Source organism: Haliaeetus albicilla, chromosome 4 (assembly GCF_947461875.1).
Source record: "Haliaeetus albicilla chromosome 4, bHalAlb1.1, whole genome shotgun sequence".
NCBI classification, from domain to species: Eukaryota; Metazoa; Chordata; class Aves; order Accipitriformes; family Accipitridae; genus Haliaeetus; species Haliaeetus albicilla.
Window position 1 is genome coordinate 1,190,001 of NC_091486.1, and position 23,095 is coordinate 1,213,095.

At 39.4% G+C, this 23,095-nt stretch overlaps 1 protein-coding gene across 10 annotated transcripts in view; it reads right to left on the minus strand.

Annotated features, from left to right (window-relative positions):
* The window catches only part of GPD2 (glycerol-3-phosphate dehydrogenase 2), a 143,201-nt gene that overhangs the window by 77,421 nt on the left and 42,685 nt on the right, over positions 1-23,095 (minus strand). For 9 of the 10 annotated variants that reach the window (XR_011324237.1, XM_069780613.1, XM_069780615.1 and 6 more), the window contains exons 7-16: positions 22,179-22,343; positions 21,268-21,412; positions 16,174-16,367; positions 13,396-13,530; positions 12,974-13,149; positions 12,321-12,452; positions 11,706-11,864; positions 8,441-8,553; positions 8,267-8,345; positions 8,046-8,144 (exon numbers count right to left, since the gene is read on the minus strand). Coding sequence is in view for 9 of the 10 variants with exons in the window: in XM_069780613.1 (XP_069636714.1) it covers positions 8,046-8,144; positions 8,267-8,345; positions 8,441-8,553; positions 11,706-11,864; positions 12,321-12,452; positions 12,974-13,149; positions 13,396-13,530; positions 16,174-16,367; positions 21,268-21,412; positions 22,179-22,343 (1,397 nt within the window). In the remaining variant the exon portion in view is untranslated. Of the gene's footprint in view, positions 1-1,183; positions 4,331-8,045; positions 8,145-8,266; positions 8,346-8,440; positions 8,554-11,705; positions 11,865-12,320; positions 12,453-12,973; positions 13,150-13,395; positions 13,531-16,173; positions 16,368-21,267; positions 21,413-22,178; positions 22,344-23,095 lie in introns of those variants that run through there. The other variant, XM_069780611.1, reaches the window with a different exon arrangement.

Sequence of the window (23,095 nt, forward strand, 5' to 3'; positions counted from 1 at the left end):
AGGCTGAACACACATACAGATCCAAAACCCCCTCTTTTTCAGTGAGGAGAAACACTTACTTAGCAGCAAAGATTCATCCCCACTGAAGATGGTTTTTCTCTCCTCAAAAGATGCAATCAGTTCATATCTGACACGGGAAACACCCAGCTCAGGCATCAACGCTTAAATATTAATGTTGCTATGATATTCCATATCATATTTCTAAAACAGGCTGCAGAACGCAAGTGAACATAAGTTGCAATAAATCTGAATTTTTGAACATTCAGTGGAGAAATCGTGCAAAGCAAGGGAACCCAGCCCCAAAATACTGTTCTAGAAAAACTCCTATTCATTTCAGTTCTGTGCCGAGTAGCAAATTCAGGATCATGACCCAAGGCAATTTTAGTGCTGCAAAATATTTGGGACAAAGATGACTGTAGCAAACGTTTTCTGACATACTACTTACACACCACAGATTAGATAAAATTCATAATCTTTGTAATTATACTCTGGAGGTATCGGTCCTGTTTATTTCTGTGGGGGACGTGCAGAGGGGAGCTATTCTGGCTGCACATACACAGCCCCTGTATTCAGCACAGCTACATCGCAGTTGTGGAATATCCCTATTACAAGTGTAAATTAAAACCTATAAAATAATATGGAGATTATAAAAATTGCGTTAAAACTGATAACAGCTTTACTGATTTACTGACAATGAAAATATATAGCATTTTTTCTGTCAGAACATTTATCAACACATGGCAACCCTGGACTAACTTGACATGTAAAATGATCAAAATGGATTATGAAATCTCTTCCATTCATTTCTATTGATTTTGGTTATGATAAAATTCATCAGTGTGCAAAGGAACACTTGCAACTGGCATTTCCCCCCCCCCTCAAAATCCAGGCCAATTGGCTAGCTGTAATTTTAGTATGAGATGGCAGTGCAGAATACCTTACCCTTCGTGTCACCGGCGAACACACACAGCTCCTACGTCCCGAGAATGCTAAGTGCTGTATTAACTCCTAATTTTCACTTTTAAACTATGAAGTGCTAAATTCTGAGCTAAAATGGGAAAGCATGGACAAAATTATGTTATGTTTACTAAGAAGCATCTATCTGAACATTTTTCCTTTAAAAATAAACTTTTTCAAGGCCAAAGTTATTTTTGTAACTGCCATAACAAACTGCCAGTGAAGGGACCATTTTTAATCAGTTTTATTGATTCATGCTTTCAGCTCTTACTCAGTTAAAAACAAGGCACATTAAATACATCCTCTTATTGCTCTATAAATGCATGCGGCTCATTCTGTATATCAAAAGTAATAAATAATGGCAGTAAAACACCAAGACAGTTATAAAAATGACAACCCAGCCTCAAACACAGTATTTAACAGTTCAGTCTAGAACAGTAACCTAACAAAATACGTTAAGTGCCACATGTAAAACATGCAGTGTCTATGTATGTGTGTACATATATACACATGTATTGATACACGCATATATAAACACGCTGCATGTACACGCATCCCCTCCCCCACAGGCGTAGTTTATTTAAAACACAAAATAACCCCCCATCCAGAAATACAACTCCCACCTCAAAAAAAAAAAAAAAAAAAAAAAATCACATTGCTGTTTTTCCACCTAGGATCAGAACAATGCAAGACAGTGACATTTTACAACTCTTTCTACAGTACATTCACATGGAAAATAAAACCAAAAAACAACAAAGCCAACATTCCTGAAAACAGATGAGAGGTGATAAATAAATACTTCTAGATTTTTTCCATGTATAGATTTAGCTGTTTTAAGTAACACATGCAATCTTCTCTTGTTACACAAGGTAGGCATACAAGATCTTGCTGTGCCATACAAAAGAGCAAAGAAGCATGACAGTAAAGTGCCTAAGATGCAAAGCAAATTCATATCGGAGGACACACATATAGCCAAGAAAATCCCAAAGTCACATTCTGTATGCAATATTACTAAAACAAGAGAACAAAGAGTATACTTTGGGTACAAAGCAGAAAATCCTGGCTTTACAAGTAAACTTGTATTATTAATTCTTAACAGTGCCATTTATAGAGGAGTGGAGGAGAATTTTTCTTTAAACCATACAAAAGATGTTAAATATTGTAAATATTTTTCTTTATGTGGCCTGGAAAAGGTCTCATTACTTTTACTTACTTTTTTTTTCCTTAAACTGTTGTTAACAACAGAATCCTAAACCCCTTCCCTCCTTACCTTGCTCACTGAACCAAAATAACCTGTGTATTGTACATTCATTTCCCTCCAATTCTGCAGTATATGTAAAATCTGTTACTGTGTTCTTATTTGAAACAGGTGTTGGAAATATGAAGCTGTGTCAAACATTACATACTTTACCTGAATATACTGAAACATATTTCAAAAAGAAAAGTTTACAGGACCACAGAAACAAACCCCTTTGTTCATAGAATTCTTACATTGTCAAATATGCTAACTCCTCATTCACATAGACTGTGCCTCACTAGCACACGACTCGAAGCAAAAAAGCCATAACACCTTAACACTATCTGCATTTTGGTACAAGGCAGTGTCAAAAAAAAATTTAACATGCAAAAAACATCTGAAAGGCATTTTACCCAAGACTGTCTCCTTCCCTCCAGATTTTACCAATTGTTTGGACTGAGAGAAATATAACCATTTGCTGAATTTTAAGTGAGGCTTGCCCCCCACCCCCTTTTTTTTTGTACCTACTACTATTAAACACCTGAATTTTTAATTTTTTTTTAAAAGGACTCTGCCTCTCCAGCCAAACACAACATCTGTACTTACTATGCTACATACTAACACTCCTCAGCATCTCCACCTTGTGTATGTAATCATTTTCCCTTTTAAAATATCAAAGTAAACTTTGCTGTTCATTCCTGTACTGTTATTTTCCATTAAAGTGGTGACATCAGTTAAAATATATCAGATTTTACACAATTAGAAATTCTGACACCTTGAAACTGAAGTTTGTTTTGAGTTGTAAATTGGTATTTATATTCAAAGAATATAACAGAATGAGAAATTCATCAATGAACCATTCTTACATTTTTCCCTTCCTTATTCTACATTAGGCAGAAATCTTCCATCTGATCTTGAACCTAGTCAATCTAACAATAGAAAGGCAAATAGCCAGATACAACATTGTTGAAAACAGCTCAAGTGAGTGGTCCTAATTGTTTGGTTTTTTTCATTAATCTGCTGAAAAATAGCCCTTTCACTTTTATAGAAAAGTTAGTGGAATGCATAACAAATTTCATTTTTTCACTTTGTGTTTGAGCATTTTTAAATAAACAATTAAGACTGTTATGCTATCAAAAACTGCCATATTCTATATATCATCAGTGTTTGTCCAAAACCGGACATACTGAAAACAGTATGAAGCACTTTACAGCATAAAACACCACCTGCTAGACAACGCTGTTTATTAAAGGAAGCTTATTTTTATTAATATGGGAGAAAGGAAAGCTGTCCCCTAGCTTTTAACTAAATTATTAGCTTGGGTGATTAATCAAGATGTCTTGTAGTTTTCTAGCTTCATACTGCTGATATTTTTGTCTGGCCAAGTATTGGTACCACTGAAATAACAGAGCACTCGAAAGAGCAAAACCAACCACCTACAGAAGGCTCATGACAGTTCTTCACAGTAATCACTACCTCAGGAAGCATCAGTTTTGTTCCTTTCACGATACTATCTCCAATCCAGAACATCAGCTTTCCCTCTCTTGCTCTTTGTTGAAGAAGACAGATCAGCAGCTTTTAAATACTAAACGCGTATTTGTAAAACTCAATGCAATGCATTTAAAGGCAGGATTCACTTTCTAAGCATCATTTTCTTTAAGAGGTAAAGGTGATATAAAAGTTAATGAACAAGGCAGTATGTGCACACGTGCTTGTGTGTGCACCCAAATCTTTCTAGACTGTATTCCTGAACTCTTTGTTAATAAGCCCCTGTGACTAAAGAATACCCAATCCAAAAGGCCACATACTGGAGTATTAAGAGCTGTACAGAAAACCATTAATAATGAAAAAAAATGCACCAATGTATTTTTTTAAGAGCTACACCAATGGACAGATACTGGTCATCTTGAACAAGCAAGGACAATCAGAAGCACTGGAATGTTTTTCAGCAGAGAGACGCAGCTACACGTCTCTGTTAGCCGTGGCTGTGAGCAGATGTTGTGTTTGAACTCACAGTCCACCACCGCTCCGGTCCACCGGAATCACCACCCTCTGATGCAGATTCTCCTCTGCAGTCTTCATGAGCACAGCCAGCCGGCTTCCAGACACATGGCCCTTCTGAATAGCACTCATGAGCTTAAGACACAAGAGGGAGAGCATCCTGTTAACTCATTTGCAAGACAAAGAGCAAAGGCTGACCGTTGGTACAGCCCCTCACAGAAAGACCTCAGTAAGCAGAGCAGCCAGAGGGACAGCAGGGTAACCGCAGCCTATACCAGTCCAAGCGGACACCACACAAGCCCTCCACTAGTACGGCTTACGGGCCAGAGGACACCAGCAGCTTGGTGCTACTAACTCCTCTGCACGAGAGGTGTATGAACACGGCTGGCTGTCCTGACCCTGAGCCACCGACAGTAGACACTGACACAGTTCCAGTCTAAATGGCTGAGATAACACTTGCTACTGACTCTTGAATAAAATAATTAATGAATATACAGAACTGATTTTTCCATATATAAAACAAAACTGCTGTATGGTTTCAAAGAGTCACTTCAAAGCTCATTTACATTTTCCAGAAATATCAATGAAGGTTTTGGCAAGGCATGGGTGGCAGGAAGAGTAGAAGTACCAAATACAATCCATTTGGAAGTAACAGAGCAGGCAACCATCAACACCAGGGTTTTTCAGTGACATTTAAGAATGTAGGAGAACCCATCTATTTCACACGTGCCTTTTTTTTTTTTAAATATCTGAAAGATGTAACTAATAGAAGAACACCATTCCTGATCTACAACTGACCCCAGACCATACCCTTTTTCATTGATATGCCCTTCTTTGTAGAGATAGTGTACTTGACTTCCACAATTCTTTCAAATCCAAATTCCTTTATAGACTTTTAAAACTAATTTGCCTTTAAGTCCTTGAAACTGGACTCAGCTCTATCTTAACGAACACACACTAGCACTAAGATTTTAGTTAATTCTTTTTTATCCCATGGATAAAGTGAGCATTAGACTTGAAATTACATGCAGTCAGCTTGTCAAAGACTACTATGGAAAGCAATCGGCACTTACAAAATGCAATTTCTTACTCCCATCGAGTGCTAAGAATCCTTTAGATTTCTTCCCTTCCATAGGAAAATCTATTAATTATATCTGCAGCTGGACCTATGCAAATGTGGTATCAACCCTGTGAAAGCTGGAAGTAGTACCTGGGAGGGGAAGGGACAGAAGAGAACCCCATGCTTTGCAGACCCAGCCGAGGCTGGAAAAACCTCCCTCCCTGCATTTGAAGGCATTTTGATCACACTGCGCAGCCCTGAGGCGAGACAGATGACTGAGCTGGGAAGGAGAAGACAAGCAGCAGTAAGAGCAGTAGCTACAGCCAGCAAGGGAAGGTCACCATTGCTTGGGCTTGGTGTTCTCCCTCGCCTCCCTCCCCACTTACAGAGCAATCCCTATGCACAGACTGGGAAGCCCTAAGAGGAGAGGCATTGCCCTCACACCCATTCACCCTGCTTGACGATACACCCGACTGCCAGTCTTGTGTCTGTCTGCTCTGACTATACTGCGTGCTCTTTGGGGAGGTGACCACAAAAAAAATGGCTGATCCTCCGGCACTGCCATGAAAACAAGAGTTTCTGGTACATGGGTCTGTCAGGACCCGAGAGGAAATCTGCTGTTGCGGAAAAAGCTTCCTTCTCATTTAACATGGGGGTTTTTTTGCCTTTACATACCAAAACTAGTTCCCAAGGTCCCCCTCCTTTCTTGAGCATAAATGACAGCAGCACTAGACTTCTGTATTCAAGTCTTCAGAAAAACAGTCACTGCCATAAGACAGCTCTGTGTGCACCTAAACACTGTCAGAGCTCTGCCTCCCTGCCACGGTGGAACGACCTGTTTATATTAAACGCTGATCAATGCAGTCCGCTTTCTCTTTGTGAAACACCTGTAAGCACTGGTGTCTGCCGGGACCAGTTCTCACAAGACCATTATTTGAGTTACGTTGGTAATCTGCAGTTGGCCAAATGAAAGCACTTGGCATTGCTCTGCTCCCCACCTGGAGAGCTACGCAGCCACCCTGGTACAACGTGTTCCTATATTCTAATATAAACATCCACAAATATTTGCACATGGCTTTCCACAAGCATTCTGTGGTAAAATGCAATTACTTGAAAGTTTTCAGAAAGCAAACATGAAAGTATTGGGAACTGACTTAACAGATCCATTAAAAAAAATTAAACAAACATTTAATGTATTTTGTTCCTTCCATGGCAACCTCCTGTTAATTTTATTACCATACTTCCTACTTAGCACTTGGCTACGCAGCAGCTCCCCATGTGCTGTTCTCTGCCTCTACAGGAAGGAGGTGCATAGGCACAAGTGATCATTACTGCAGTGCCCAACACTGGTGTTAAATATTTAGATTGCATTGTAAAATGTATAGGAGAAGCCAGTAGCCACAGAGTTACACAGTTTTACAAATGTAACTGTGAAACTATACCAAAACAGCAACTTGCCGTTTATATTCTACAGATATTATGTCTTAAGGAGGCAACCCCTAATGAGACTATTCAGCACAGTAAAGCAAAAACCCCAGAAAGCCACCAAAAATCCACAGAAGACATAATTACTAGTTGTTTCAACTTCTTAACCACAATGTAACCAAACTAACCAAATTACAGTTTAACACAGCCCCTGCAGTAAATGGTGGGTTCCACCCCCAAATAAAAATTTTCATATGCAAAGAGAGATAAGAGGGAGACCCTTTTGCAATAGCCAGAAAAACAGCTGTGACTTTCCCTTATATGTGAATACATAAGCACAAACTCCCAAAGCCATTGTTTCTTCTTTCTGCCCCCATGGTTTGTTTGGGTTTATTTTTCCCCTTCCCAAGTGCATATCAGTTACCCAACTAAATTGCTGCATTTTAGGCAAATAAATAGTCCTTTTTTCTAATGCTGGACACAACCTGTGAAAATTTTCTGCATTTAGATTCAACAATGCTGCTCTTATCTACAGCTCATCTCGAGAGAGACAATTACCATTTCCTTTGCCTTGATCTTGTTTGTTTAACTTGACACAGTGAAGAAAGGGCTGACATTGACCAAAATCCCCAGCATTAATTTATCTCATGTTCGGCATTCATCATTGCCACCATGCAGGAAAGACATGGCAGTCACTTGAAATACCACACCAAGAAAGACTCTACAAAAACAAAGCTGGCTGGCAAACTGCATATGCAAGAGGAGCTGGGCAAACAAATGTTTCAGTAGCACCCTTAATTTTATTTTAAAGCCCTTCAAAAAGCAGATATATGGGTTGTCAATGTAATGTCTTTCGTACAAACTGACATAATGTTAGCCAATCCAGGAGTTAAAATGGGATTATATGGACTGGATGTGCTTTAACCACAAGCTCATTCTTTAAAATATTCAAAATAGTTTAGAAACTACTAACCACTTAACAGACCCAGATAAATGTCGGTGTGCATAACTGTGCCATATACCTTCCAGTGGACAATTGTATCGTTCTGAATATATTTAAACAGTATTTCTATATTAAAAAAAGCCAAATTCAGGTCTGTACTGTAGTATACTTTGTAAATTGGACCTGTTCTTTGGGTCTTACTGTTTCTGCACATAAAAAAAACCCCTTGAATTTCAAAGTTGCTTGAGGATGGCTCTGTGTGTCACTTGTGATTTGGCAAATAGCATCAACACTACAGTGTTTACCCAAGTAACACTCACCTAGTCTCCAACCCAGCCCTTCAACAAAGAGATAAAAAAATTAAATACCTATGCCTTTGTTCATTAAAGTTACAGCCTCTCTTGTAACAAAGAAACACCTACCTGCAAAAATTCATTGAGCTCAACCTGTCCATTTTTGTTCAGATCCACCTCATTTAGAATATCATGAAGTGTGTTTTCAGCAATTTGCACACTGATGCTCTAGACAAAAAAAAAAAGTACAGAAGTATGTCAACTGGATTGTTCAGCACTATTTATGGCACACTCTAAAATTTAGATAAGAGGCTTAAAAAGGAAACTAAAAGAACACAAGGAAACATTACCTCCAAGACACGCTGCACATCCAGTATAGTAATAAACCCTTTCTTGTCCTTGTCAAACATGTGGAATCGCTTCTTGTACCTGCAAGATAAGGATTATCAGTGGGAAAAACTGCACTCAGAAGAATGACTGGTATTAATTCATAGCAGCATAGGGAACTCTTCTACTTTACTTACCTTTCAATATCTGAAGGCCCTAGACTGATTTCAGAGCTGTCTGTTAATTGATCTGATTTTACTTTGTAGCCCATTTCATAATAGAGAAACTTTTTAGCAGCTTCAAGTTCTTCCTACAACAAAAAGAAAAACTGTATATCTGAGGAATAGCAAGTTCTTACACAATTATTTTTAATGTAGTATTTATTAGCTTCTTCCACTTAACTAGAATTTATCTAATATCCAAAACCTAAGCAGACGGTAGCTAAAAAGCATTTAAAAAAATAAGTTAAGCTTAGGCACATTTTAGTCTTGAAAAGAGATATCAAGTCTAGTAAAGACTTCTAATTACTGTGTTAACACTGAAGGCATGGCATGGTCCTAAAAGTCACACAAGGTATATCCACCTATTTCATGAAGAAATTGCAGGTCAGGCCTACAAAATGCCATTTAACTCACAGCTGGTATCTTAGTGCAATGTTTCACCTGTCTAGAATCAGCAAAAAAATCAGGAGGCTCAACACCAGGAAGGTTCTTTATGTTTTAAACCAGTTCTCTTGATGGTAGTAAAATTAATTTATTACCTGAAAGTTCGGTGCAAGGTCTTCCATAGCTAGTTTTTTAATAAGTGATAAACAACTGACATAACGTAAAGTACTGTAGAACAGAGTTCTTTCTACAGCGATGGGTACACCAAACACAGTTCTAAAAGTGATACAATCATCTGCCACATGGGCACCAATATTAAATAGTCCGCACTGCAGTTAACAAACAAGAGTAAGCATGCTAAGTAACGGCCGCAGTAGCATTAAAAGATTCCTAGGCACGTACATGTAAGCCACTTCATCTAGCAAAGACTTGTTCGTGAAGGCGTATTAGGAGACCAAGTGAACTATACCAGACTACTCTTACATACTTCAATAAAAGCACACAAATTAGCCTTAAAGTCCCAGACCAACAAAGACTTATTTAATGGTCTTACTATAAGATCTAAATTAAAGAATGCTCTTCTGGATAGGCATTGAATTGCCTCGTCCGTCAAGTTGAAATACAGCACATGTAAGATTGCTGTAAAAACGTAGCACTTCAAAATGGCCCAAGACTGGTTGCAGAAGAGGTGCTCAATAACTCAGGGGGTTTTTAGCTTCATGTCCTGGTTTCAGCTGGGATAGAGTTAATTTTCTTTCTAGTAGCTGGTATAGTGTTATGTTTTGCATTTAGTATGAGAAGAATGTTGATAACACACTGATGTTTTCAGTTGTTGCCAGGTATTTATACTAAGTCAAGTATTTACACTAAGTTTATACTAACTTAAGGATTTTTCAGCTTCTCATGCCCTGCCAGCAAGAAGGCTGGAGGTGCACAAGAAGGTAGAAGGGGACACAACCAGGACAGCTGACCCAAACTGGCCAACAGGGTATTCCATACCATGTGACATTATGCCCAGTATATAAACTGGGGGCAGTGGGGCTGGGGGGGGATCGCTGCTCGGTAGCTAACTGGGCATCGGTCAGCAAGTGGAGAGCAATCGCGTTGTGCGTCAGTTGTTTTGTATATTCCAATTCTTTTATTATTACTATTATTGTCATTTTATTATTATCATCATTAGTATTTTCTTCTTTTCTGTCCTATTAAACTGTCTTTATCTCAACCCATGAGTTTTTCTTTTTTTCCCCCAATTCTCTCCGTCATCCCACTGGGTGGGGAAGGGAGTGAGCAAGTGGCTGCATGGTGCTCAGTTGCTGGCTGGGGTTAAACCACGACATCTCATTTCAAAAAGAAACCCCAGTGGATGTTCAGGGAATGCCCTGCTGGCATTAGTGAGCTCACGCAAGCCACACATGGCTTTGTAAGTCTTACAGGTGCATGCAGTACTTGTTAATTTTCCTTCCTGCAGGTTATGGTGAGAATGGGGGTCTAACTCCCCAACTGTGGGCCACTGGAGTTAAGGCTGTCCATGCAACCCTAACATCATGCTGGTTTCAAATTCTTTGCTTTGCAACCTTCCCATTTTCTCATCTACTGTTATGGAAGAACTGATACAGCTTTGTTTAACACGGTAAATTATTACATGAGCAAATCTCATTGGGTAAGGGTGAGACACCTCTAACTTCAGTCAAACACCTCTGACTATGAGGTTGCTCAACATACATGCAGACAAGCAACACGGCTCACAACTGTGACATGACAGTATCCTTTGCTTTATGCATTCCTGTGGGGAGGCTGTAGGATCACAGCAGGCCCTCTGGATAGCAGGATTCAAAGAAGCTCCTTCCAGAATGTTAATCAAACTTCTAACTGGCTAAAAGGTTTCACAAACAGTCCAAGGGAAAATTCCCATCCCCTTTGGAGTGGAAGAGCTAGGTGAGCATTCACAGGTTCTGTTTGCTTCAGAGTGCAGGTAGTCCCAAACCATGTGTCCCATTTGGGTAGAGCACTCCTTGCGCTGCCTTTCCTCCACCATACTCTGGACAGCATTACAAGCACAGCCTCCAGTATTCTGGGCATTTATCTTTTTATGACAACAGAAAGAAGTGGTAATTGGTAACTTACATGATGTGATAGTTCAGAAGGGGCAGGATGCATGTCAGTAAGCGGGATGTCTACATCTAAGCTAGTTATCCAAGGTACTCCTGACAGTTTGTGGACATCTAAACAAGGCCATAGGGTGAAATTCAATGCATGCACAGCAGATACCCTTATTAGGGTATGTCATCTGGCCGAAGTTTGTTTACTACAGAGCAGGCATACAGAGACTAGCTTAGATAGAGACAGCCTGTTATCAACACTGCAAGTAAAGTGAGATGAGTCCCACACATGTCTGAGCACAGACCCGCTGGGGGCAAAGGAAGCTAACAATGACCTTAAACATTAATTTAGGCCAGAGAATGGTGCAAACTCAGCATTCATCACTTTTCAGAAGACAGAGCAGACAAAAAGGAGTGACACAGACTACAAGATCCCCCTTTTCCAAGGCAGATCTTTTGAAAAGTGTCAGTAAACAAAATATTTGAACAGGAACAGGATAGTAATGCCAAGACTGCTTTCATTTTTAAAGTTGGGGAACAACAGGATACAGATCTTCACTTTCCCCTCCACCCCCTGGCCAATACCAACTCATTTCACAGCTATTTTGATAAAGTCTGTGTAATGAAATATGCCAAGTGAATCATTCTCTCAGGAAGAAAGCATCACTTGAAGTTTTCTATTCAACTAATTTAGATCGTTAACATGGAAACTACTTAAGAAAAACAAAACAGTTTCAGATTAAAAAGGCCCTTTGTACCTTTTTTTTCTGCTCATTCCAGTTAAGTTCTTTCCCCATTATATCTATGATTCTTGGCAGGGCTTCCTCTGCAGCCTGCACATTCAGAAAGGCCAAGCGAGTACGTCGGGAAATCATATCCACTGCCGTGCGGGCATACTCTTTAACACCATAGACAACCTAGAACAATAAGACAAGGGAAAAAATGCAGATGAGAAAGTAGACGGGCATTGTCAGAAATTATGTTTAGCATCACAAATGGCACTGCTGGGCTGGCTATACAAAATGAACTTTCCATAACTAGTTCCCACCCAACCAAAAGAAGCATTTAAAAAGCTCCCTTCTCCTTGGAACATTTTATAAAACGCATCTGGGATCAAACATGTATATATGAAATTAAAAAAATAGACATTTAATTATATATAAATATATTAATATGTGTATATATAAACACATAAGCATAAAAGTAAAGCATGCTCCGGGGAACGGGAAAAACAAGAACAGAAAAAAAAAAAATCTGGACCTCACCAAATGAAAGGGTTTATGGAGATGTTTTACAGAGCGAGACAGCCCTGCTCTAGAACCTGCTTATCCCAAGAAGAGAATCAAAGAACACTATGTAGTTCTTCCACATACCTCAGCTTCAATATAAGGAAATTCTGACACAAGACGTTTTCCAACAATAGGCCATCTCTTTCCTGTAACTTGGGCTATTTTGGCCACCTCAAAAGCCTTGTCCCCATATGTTGAAGCTAGATGCTGAGCCACCTATGGAGTTGAAAACAAATTCAATACGCTTTTGAAAGCACATCAAATATACACACATTTTTCTTGTCAATTCTCTTATCACCAATAACAAATAGGCTGAAGAGGGTATTAGATTTTGATTGTGTGGGAGGAAACTACTTGTGTTGTGAATGGGTTAGACCAGCAGTGACACCACTATGTATGTATCAATGTAACTGTGACTAATGACGCTCCAACTCTTCTGCTACACTGTGATTACACCTGAAGTATAGATTTTGTTGTGCTCAGAGGAAGACAGACCCTAGCATGTCATAACATTTTAACACAGGAAACAGTCAAGATTAGGAGGAAGGGAAAAGGGGAAGAAAAGAAAAACAATTACTAGAATTTATTTTTTTTTAAAACTACCTTTGCCCCGGCCAGATAATAAGCTCTTATCAGGCTCGACAGAGCTTTGTACAAGTTACGCTGGCATTAGATTTAGTGGGAAAACAACACCCCAACACAGAAACATCAGAGCATCAACAGAAACCATGACTCACCTCACTTTCAAGTCCATAGTCTTGGACCAACCTAATGTAGAGAGTGGGACTCCAGTCCTCAGCCCCTTGTAGCTGCAGTCCAATGGTCTTACTGGAACCTGCCTTCAGATCATGCGCTTGAATAGCTGCATCAATGGTGTCCTGCGCCATGGCACGGTAGGTTGTCCACTTCCCACCTGTAACCACACATTTACTTGTTTATTTGGGGAAAGCAAGTGGAATATGAAGTTGGTATGTACTATATATATTTTATATATCACATTATTCTTACTAGACTTGCTCCAACAAGCCAGTCATGCTACCACTGACAGATCATTATCTAGTTAAAGGAACATGAAAGATCATCCTGTAACGAGAAAAGTTTTCAGTAAAATACACTGAGGAAGCCCAACAAAGCTATACTTTAAGAGAACTTCCAGTACCTGCTATCGTGACAAGGCCACTATCGCTAATGGTAACGACATGATTCCGGGATATCGACTGTGTGTCTTTGGAGTTGGGGTCTATGACCAGAGGACGAATACCACTCCACGCTGCCAACACGTCTCCTCTTCTCACTGTCCGGAACCAAAGATCAGCCAAAGTCAGCCAGGAACTGATGGGTATTTATCTCATATCCCTCCTGTGGTCTTTGTGGCATTGCCTCCGTGTAGATACTTGCTGTGAAACAAGGACTGCACCACACCATGCTTGTTAGTTGAGCAACTCAAAGAGCTGGAGGAGATTCTCCAAAGTAATGAAATAAGCTGGGCTACAGAATTAAAAATAGCACTGCCCTGATCAGTATCAGTAATATTCTGTAGCCCAAAGCAAAGTCAGAGACAGATAGGTCCATTTTTCACACTGGTTAAAAATCTAACAGAACAGAGATATCCCAGGAACTGATCAACCAAGAGAGACTCAACTGTCAAACTCACTGATCAGCTCAAAAAACCCCTAAACTCAAAACCCAAACCCTACCAAAACCAACACACACACCCCCAGCACCAAGTCTTCTCCTTGTTTGCTTGTGCTGACAGGACAGTCCTTGCATTACATTTCAGAAACCAAAATAAAGTTTGTTCCACATTAGTGTAACATTTGCTTTTAGGACTTCAAAGCTTTTTCTCTAGCTTGTAGATTATTTTCCCAAGTTTTCCTCTTGACAAGTGGTGTTTACTTTATAGTAAGTGCAGTTACACATATACACAAGGAGAAAAATTACTGGCAAGGTTGTGGTCAGCTGTAGCACAACCCCAAAGGCTGTACCCCACGCCAGCATTTTTACTGCACAGCAACCTGAAAGGGCCCAGCTGACTTGTCAAAAACCACCCAACAGAAGTCCACATATCTTACACAACTACCTCTTCCAGCTCTGCCTTCTCTGCCTCCTCCTTACCACTGCTTCAGCAACGTTGTCGTGCTCCACAAGAAGCCTGACTCAACGGCTGTTCACTACTTTCTTCCCCTGTGCTACTCCTCCGCTTCCTGTCCAATTACAGGTATACACCTAAAGCCAACCCTGACTTCTCAGGAAGAAAACCTGAAGGCATCTGTTCATCAAAAAAGCCCTTAACAGTTGTAGAAAAATACCCCAGCCTCTGAAAGTCACTTTTTTAAATACATAAAACATAGGACCAATAGATAATTTAATGAAATTAATTTTGTTGCTTATTAAATTGCAGTAGAAAAATTGACTGATTTGCTTTGTACTGAAGTCTTTGGAACGTGGGTTGGTTTGGTTTTTTTCATACAACTTTCAAATAAATGATAATTGAAAATCAGTAAAAGGGTGTAAAAATATCCCCCAAAGAACACAAAATAGATTTCAGAAATCAATGGTGCTCTGCCAGCATGTTTAACCTGCCAAAATGAAGTGTTAATCACAGAAATAAGATACCATATTACGTTTATAAACTAATGAAACTAGAAAAAGCAGCATGCGTGACACTATAATTAAACAGTTGGAACACATCCAAGCCTGTGTAAGTTGATAACCCTGGCACTGTCTCTGGCAGCAAAAAGGCAGGTCTGCAGTGAGTTGATATGGCCAGCACAGTTGTTAATTCAATAACAAGCAATCTATAAACACTGCTAATTGCATATGTGAAAAACAGCGTGCACCTAGGTAGGTTTCATTCAAAAGAATTAAACACTTCATAATGTAGTTCTGTAAAATACCTTGCAAAATCTCTGTCTTATTCACATCCTTAACTCTACCAGCTACCAGACAGGTAGCTACCAGACAGGCCTACCGCACTTATTTATATCAACTTCTGCTCAGGAAACTTAAAGGTACATTTCCTGAAGACTTTTCCTGAACTTTATATAATACAGAGCCATCAATTATCCACTTCAGGAAACAAGTAATCTAGCATTTCCAATCATCAGACAGCAAGTTTTCCTAAATCTAAGGATGTTGCAAGGTTCCTGACAGAGTGCTTTTCAGATTTATTTTAATGCTGCTACTACAACGGAAATACAGAAGTACAAATGCTTTCATAGAATAATTTTTTTTAAAAGTCACTATGAAGGAAAAAAGCCTCTCTCCTTTAAACCAGCACTGAGTCAAAGCAGGCCAGCACCTTCTAACGAATGTGTTCTCAGCTCGGCTACTGAAGGGAACTGTCACCAAGGAATTTTTATAAATTCTCCTTTTTGCCCATTATACTTTCCTCTCCCACTGAAAAACTGACACTATTAGATATTTACCATATCAAGAAAAGTAAATTCTAAGAATAAAGTGCCTAGAAAAATGGAAATAAAAACAACGACACAGGAAAAGTCAGAACAACTTTTCCTTCAAGAAAAACAGGTGAATTATTTGATGTACTTGTGCTGATGTATGACCAAACTGTCCCAGTTCTGCAAAACCTTGCATCTGCCACCCAAAGAGACCAGAAAGACTTGGCTGTGCAGCTGGACAGCTAGCACCAGTTAGATGAAAGGTATGTGAAGTCTGAACATGCAGATACCAACTGGTTTCCATTTAAATAGTCCAAGTAGTGCAGGTGTATCTGGAAAAGCATCATTTTATAGCTCTGAAACAGAGATCACGATGACACTTATGTCCCACTAGTTTTAGAAACACCCAGATGCACAAGAACCATAGTTATCAGAGTCACAGAAAAAACTTCAGACAGACAGCATTTACTCAAACTGAAACGTCATAGACTTATCAGTACCTTCGCAGAGGAAAAACAGAACTGACAAAGGTTTACCTTCAACATCAACACTAAGGTAGTTGCGCACTTCATTCAAAATGAAGTTTATATCTTCTTCTGTTGGTATTGGATGGGAAGTAACATCAGTCGGGCTGTCTGTGGTCCCTGCAATAGTCATCTTCTCCCATGGCAGGAAGAAAATCACTCTACCATCGCTGGTGGCTGGGTCAAGCAAACCCATATTGTCAGGGCTGAAATAAAGAAGGGACATGGTTCAAAACAGGTCAGGCACCACCAGGGATTCTGTTCTTGCACACCTTGTACCCCAGATAAAGTATTAGAACATTATTTTTGCTCCTAGGTCAAATGATTAAAAAAAAAAAGAAAAAAAGCCAGAGATTTCACATGTGGCCATGACCTGACTTTAAATGGTACTCCCAGAAGTTTTGATAAATAAGGCCCTTGAATGTGATGTTCAGATATCACTAGAATTTGATTTCCTAAGCAAGTTAGCAGACCACAACCTTAAATCGAGCAATCAGGCCTTTGGCATCTCACATCTCCATTCACTCTGGAAAATCTTGCTCATTGGAATTTCAAATACAAACATGTGGAAATTCTAAAACAGCAATTACTTGAAACTCATTATGGAATGAACAACTGTTTTTAATCAAAAAATTGACAATCATTTATATTATGCCACAAAGGAAAGGGAAGGCTGAAACAGAATGCACGTTAAAATGGAAGAAATAAGAACAGAACCCTGATCTGTCTAAGTATATAACAAGAAAAATTAAAGATGAAATGTTATTAACCCAAGTTATCAATTATCTGCGCCCTGAACAGAGGACAAAAAGTAAAGACGCACAAAATCCCAATGACTTCTACAATCTGCATTCACAATAAAGGTGGGGTGGGAGGGGGCGAGGGTTAGCAACAGAAAGAACAAGTACAGAAAACAAGAGAACAGCAACACTGAAATCATAAGCATTATGAGTACGTTTAAACAGTAAACTTCCAGTCATACTACAGCCTGGGTTTGTTAACCACCTGCCACTTCAACAGGAGTGAACACCCATAGACTCCCAAGGGATTTGGACCAAGAAGTACACTCCAAATGCTCCCAGCTCTTGCAGTCCTGACTGGGGAACCGTGTTTTGAGGAAAAGGCGGCAAAAGAGACACTAACTGGATGCTACTATTCAGAGATTTTTCATTTATTTATGCCAAGTGCTACAAACAGAATGATTCAGTAAAATGAAGAAAAACAGTAGTTCTTCATACAGGAAATTTTAATTTATGTATCAGTGTTTTCTGGTATAAAGTTAAAAAAAAAAAAATCCACAGGTACAAACACAGTTATCCTTGTGACTTATTAAATAGCTCTGCTTATATTGCAGAAAACAAAAGGCTTCTATAAACACTTCAAGGTAAACAGCTTTTATATAGGAAAACATTTAAGCTGGCCCTTTTTTAATTTTTTTGTATTTAAAGGAAAGATTCTGACTTTCATTTCAGCTGCCGGAAGTCCTTGTAAAAACATCTGCAGTCAGTTTAGCAGTCTTCAGGTTTTGCACCTATTCCTGATAACTCAAGGAGGATATAGAAAGTATATGGAAGGAGGATAGTAGGTATATATTTAGGTGGTAATAAGGACCATCAGCGGGGAATAATTCAGTGGACTTAAGTAACTACTAACACAATAAGCTGAAGCTAGACAAAGACCTGCTTGGATATGAATTATCTATTCAAGAGAGCTGCAAGCTGAATCACTGAATATTTCATTTTTAGGAAGTCTAAAGTGATTACTGAACGTAAGTTTTCAATATCTGGAAAGGCTAGAAGAGAAACTGAAAATTTCATATATGGCATGTATATTAGAACATTTTTTTAGATGATATTTATAGACAGCTTAAGCATACAGTTGCAGAAGTACAATTTAATAGGGGAAGTCAACACAGATTTGTGAAAGGTAAATCACGTCAGACAAATTATTACTTTTTAAAATGAAAAAGCTATTGATTTAGAGACAGGAAACTAGAGATTTAATATACAGTAGCAGAATATTCAGAAAACTTCAGACATTTTCTCAAAAGTATGAATTTTTTTAAAATGTGATTTTGTAAAAACTGTTAAAAATAAGGAAGAGAAAAAAGTAAAGACTTAAACCTAAGTTTCACCACAACACCTATGGACTGAAGCATTTTCAATTAGATTATGCAGCAAATTATGAGAAAGGATGAAAGGATGCCAATTAATTTACTGAATTAATGACTACCAGCTATCCTGGGAAGCTCTCTCTCAATCTCCTATTGCTATGTTTGTTCCATCTTATGTATATAACTGAAAAGCCACCAAAACAAATGTAAAATAAGGTGTTTCCCACCAAAAAGAAGCATCTTAACACCCAAATATTGGCTGTTCTGGAACACCTCTGGAATCATGCTGCTGCACACCAGGAATACTTCTGAAACAACATGCTTTTATAAGACACAAATTCTTTCGATTACAGAATGGATGCAAGAATGTGGTAGGAGCTACAGCAATATCAGCCATTGTAAGATTTCTCTAGTAATCTTTAAAGACTAATAAAATGGATAAGTTCAGAATTGTAAACTCTAATATGAAGTATAAAGCAATGCCTTTACATAGAAATATAGTGGCAAAAGGTCTTGGAGTATAATACAGATGAATCTGAAGTGACTCTTTGTCAGCAAAACAAAGATCAAGATACCTGGCCTAATGGTAAAGCAATAGTACGATATTTAAGAGTTGACTTGAAACAACTGAATGTGTTTGGAGCATGTCTACTTTTTAAAAGGCTTCCTCTTCCAAAAAGCAGTGCAGTTAAATTGGACAATGTATGTTGAATGTACAACAAATCTGGAAAGAACCTTGAGAACAGATGACTAAAGTACACATAGAATGTAAGAAACTATAGACTACTGAACTAGACAAGATAATTTAACTGAAGGACAGATCAGAACTCTTGAGCTTGGAGTCAGGAAGTGGTTCATTCCTGGACATTAACTATGGCATTTTACAGAGCAGAACAGATACATGGAAGATCTCTAGTTGAAGAAGCATTTGACCAAAGCACCACAAACGCAGTTAAAGAACAAATAGGTGACTTTCTGTAGAGTAGAACTAAGGTTTAACAGACAAGTTTACCTGGAATCTGGAATGCAGAGCAGATAGGAAAATTCAATTAAGACGGAAAACATCTGAAATTTGTCAGAAGGGAGGGGAAAAAGGTATTGCATTCATAGACACATTTCAGGCAGGAAGCCTATCTGAACAAAAGTAGCCAAAACCCTCTCTCATTTTAGCAGACAATATACTTAAACAATAGGGAGTGAAAGAGACTTACTGCAGCTACTAGAATAGATATGTGTATACTAAAAATAGAATTAATGAGAGGAGGAATACTGGGACTATTAATGAAGAACATAAATGAGTAAGAAACCCATGGGAAATGAATGCATTAGGTTAACATTAGTTTTACAAAATCTTAACTATGTTTATAGCTAAAAACCTCTACCTGTTAAAAAATTTTCATTTGTGTGAGTACGGACCAAAATTCTATAAAGCATTTACCACAAGGCAAGTGGACACAGTGAAATGACAATCTTCATTTGTTGAGGCATATTCCTTGGCACCAGGAGAAGACCTCATACAACTAAAGATTAAATATCATGAGTACTTCCTATTTAGCAGACAGCTCCCTGGTTTAAGCTATCCCACTTCAAGGAAATTCAGTACAGTTTTATCTAATCAGCTGTACTGCGGAGGCAGTGTGTGGGTAGATACTATTTTACAAGAAAAGTAATGCCCACATGCTGACATACACAGGGGAACAAGAAGAACAAGAATTCTCTACATTTCCAATTAAAATTATTAGGTTATTGCAGAATAAATAAATTAGAGCCCTCATGCATATCAAGCCATCTTCTATTTTGAATTTACAAAGCAAGTCAAAGTTCTAAAACTTTACATGTTTTTGCTGTAGGGCCATAAAGTCAATTACACACGTCCTTCTCATAGTATATGAGGAAAGTAGGATTACAACCCATTTCTCAACATTGCTAGTGCTTTAAAGCAGCTATCAGGTCATTTTCCCATTTTTCACGTGGAAAGACACCAAAAATGAACAGAATGCAAGAGTGATTTTACACTAGGCCAAAAATGCCTCAATTTTACAGTCTATGGTCATGTCCTATTGGGACAGCTCTGGCAAAAACAACATGTTGTGCACTGGAAGTCTAAATTTATATTCACAGAGGAGTGCAATGATGATATGGAAGGCATTATTGTAAGTGCACTGTATCAACAGAATTGGGATAAGTCTATAAATGTGAATTTCCATTAGGATGCTAATGACTTCAGAAACAAAAGGTAATATTTGAGTTTCAACTGACAAGGCTTACTTGGTAGAAGGGGATTTGGTTTTGCACAGCAAATAAGGAAAGAAGCAGGAGTCTACAGAGAGCGTGCTCGCAGAGTGCCACGGGAACCTCTTCTGTAACAAGGTCAGCAGAGGGAGGCAAGTCCTTTCCACCAAAACAACCACGGGTGGGTGGACTTGTGTCCACAGCAGTGTCAGAATTTAATCGTGTTATTTTGAACTACTTCTTATATTGCCTACATGCTGCATTCCTATTTACTATGAGTGGAGTCGTAATGTGGCAGAGTACAGTGGCAGAGTGTCACTGCACAGAGTTCCATATTTAATAGGACAAGAGTTTTTGTATGAAGGTGGCAACCTCTCTGGAAGGTTTTATATGCTTCTTGTTTTCTTAAGGGGGGTGAACAAGCAGTCAGTACACTCAACTCAGACTCATCATTAAAAAAGGTGCCTTCACAAGCCTGTTGTAGATGCTGTGCCTAAATGCCCTTCTGCTTCATGAGTTCTGCCTTTGTGAGTTTTAACTAAGAAATATAAGACTTCAGCCGTTTCTGAATATATGAAATTGTTCTTCTAATTGGCACAGTGCCAGAACCCTCTTTAAAAAAAAAAAAAACAAACCCCAAATAAAAATCAAATTGTGCATTCAAAACTACCCTAAAACCGACAAATATGTCTCTGCAAGCTTATTTATTACAGACACCAGCAGAGATTGTTACAAATGGTTTAGGCTTTGAATATCGTTACCTGTAATAACCAGGCATCACAATATGCACGCCTGCACTTGGCTGACAGATGTTTGGTACTTCCTGATCATCCATTTTGCGCACAGAGTCTGTGAAAGGTCCCGTAGCATTGATAACACATTTGGCTTTGACATCAAATTCCTGCCCTGTGAAAGAAAACAGTATCAATCACATACACCATTTGTTTTCCTGCTCACTGACACTCTCTATTATTAATCTATCTATGAACTTAACCTACTGTAAAGTATATCGTGCTTGTCTGAACAGAACAGCTGGAATGGTTTTTAAAAATTAACAAAGTTTTCACGTAACACCAGATTTGAAAGGAAGTGTTTTACAGGGAAATTCCATCTTATCTGTAAAGGCAGAAGAAGGATGACTGGGTAGAAGAAGTTCAGCTGAAATCTGCCGCTCAAACAAGAGAGATTTCAGTCTCAACCCGTAGACTTGGTAAATGGGATTATTACTGTACAGCACATAGCATTTTACAATATCATCTCTGCTTGACAGAAGGGTTTGGATGTAAAGCTTAGTCTACCCTGCCAAAACACTTGGATTTGAGTGAAAAATCTGACAGAAGTTAAAGATGATTGACACTAATGGTATGCCACTGCACTCTGGGAAGATGGCTCCTTTGTCGGTTCACTGATATTTACAAACAGCATTGTTCCCCGCTCCTCCCTCGTTTCGTTATTTCTGTCTTTCTTTAACGAAGAGAGTATGCTCTCCTAAAGGGCTGTGCTTTCCGTTCAACTGCGGCACGGCAAAGCCCGCTGCAGAAAGCCATCGCTTCCACCCACCAAGCAGGGTGCTGCAGACCGAAGGGCGTGCGGTGCTGCACCGCGCACCGCTCAGCCGGCCGGCGAAGGTGGGCAGGAGGCTGCCTTTGGGTCCCGCTGGGATGGCACACACCTGTTAAGACGTCCCTGCAGCGCACCCCGCACACGCGCTCCTTCCCGCTGGCCGGGTCTGTCGTCTTGAGCAAACGCAGCACTTCAGCGTAATTGGCGGTGGCAGCGCCGTACCTGGCAGCAGTGAGGGCGATGGCGAGGTTCATCCGTGCGTCGTTGTGCTGTCCTGCAGCGGGGACGGGACCGGAGGAAGGACACCAGTCACCTCCAGCCACGGACTTGTGGTATGGAAGTGTGTCAGAACCGATCTGTCACATCTGTCCCTGTCACATTGAATAGGCGTGATGGCTGCTCGCGTCTAGCGAGAATTATTTAAAGATACATCCCCTCTGCTGCGCCAGAGCATCCGACTGCTGTATCGGCAGCAGCACGCCTCGCTGCGCTCCCCACACGGGCCTCTCTAGCACCCGAGACTATACAACATGACACAGCCTTTGCACACTATGGAACTGGGGATTAGTGCTCGTTCACCTCCGATTTGGGAGAGGACAAATCACTTCTTTCTTTACCTTTCCCTGTGCAATCACGCTGTAATTCTGTAACTGTATCTAAGTATTTGTTTGACAGTCCAACCAGTATTAATCAACAACTCCTACTAGCAAGTGTATCACACAACATTCAACATCCGAGAAACAACCTTTCAGAGACTGTGCCAATTATCAGCTTTCTATAACTGTTTTTTCTTGTATACGCATTTTAACTTCCCAACATACAACATAAAAGCATCACAAAAAGAGAAATAAGCAGACAAGAATTAATGAAGGATTCTTAACATATATCATTAAAGATTTATTACTGAAATTCCCTCGTTAAAGAAAACCAAGAGAGAGGCGGAGGGACCACAAGGGGAAGATGATTAATTACTTTGAAATACTGGCTTCACCTGAGACTTTTCCTATTTATTATTGCCACCGAAGT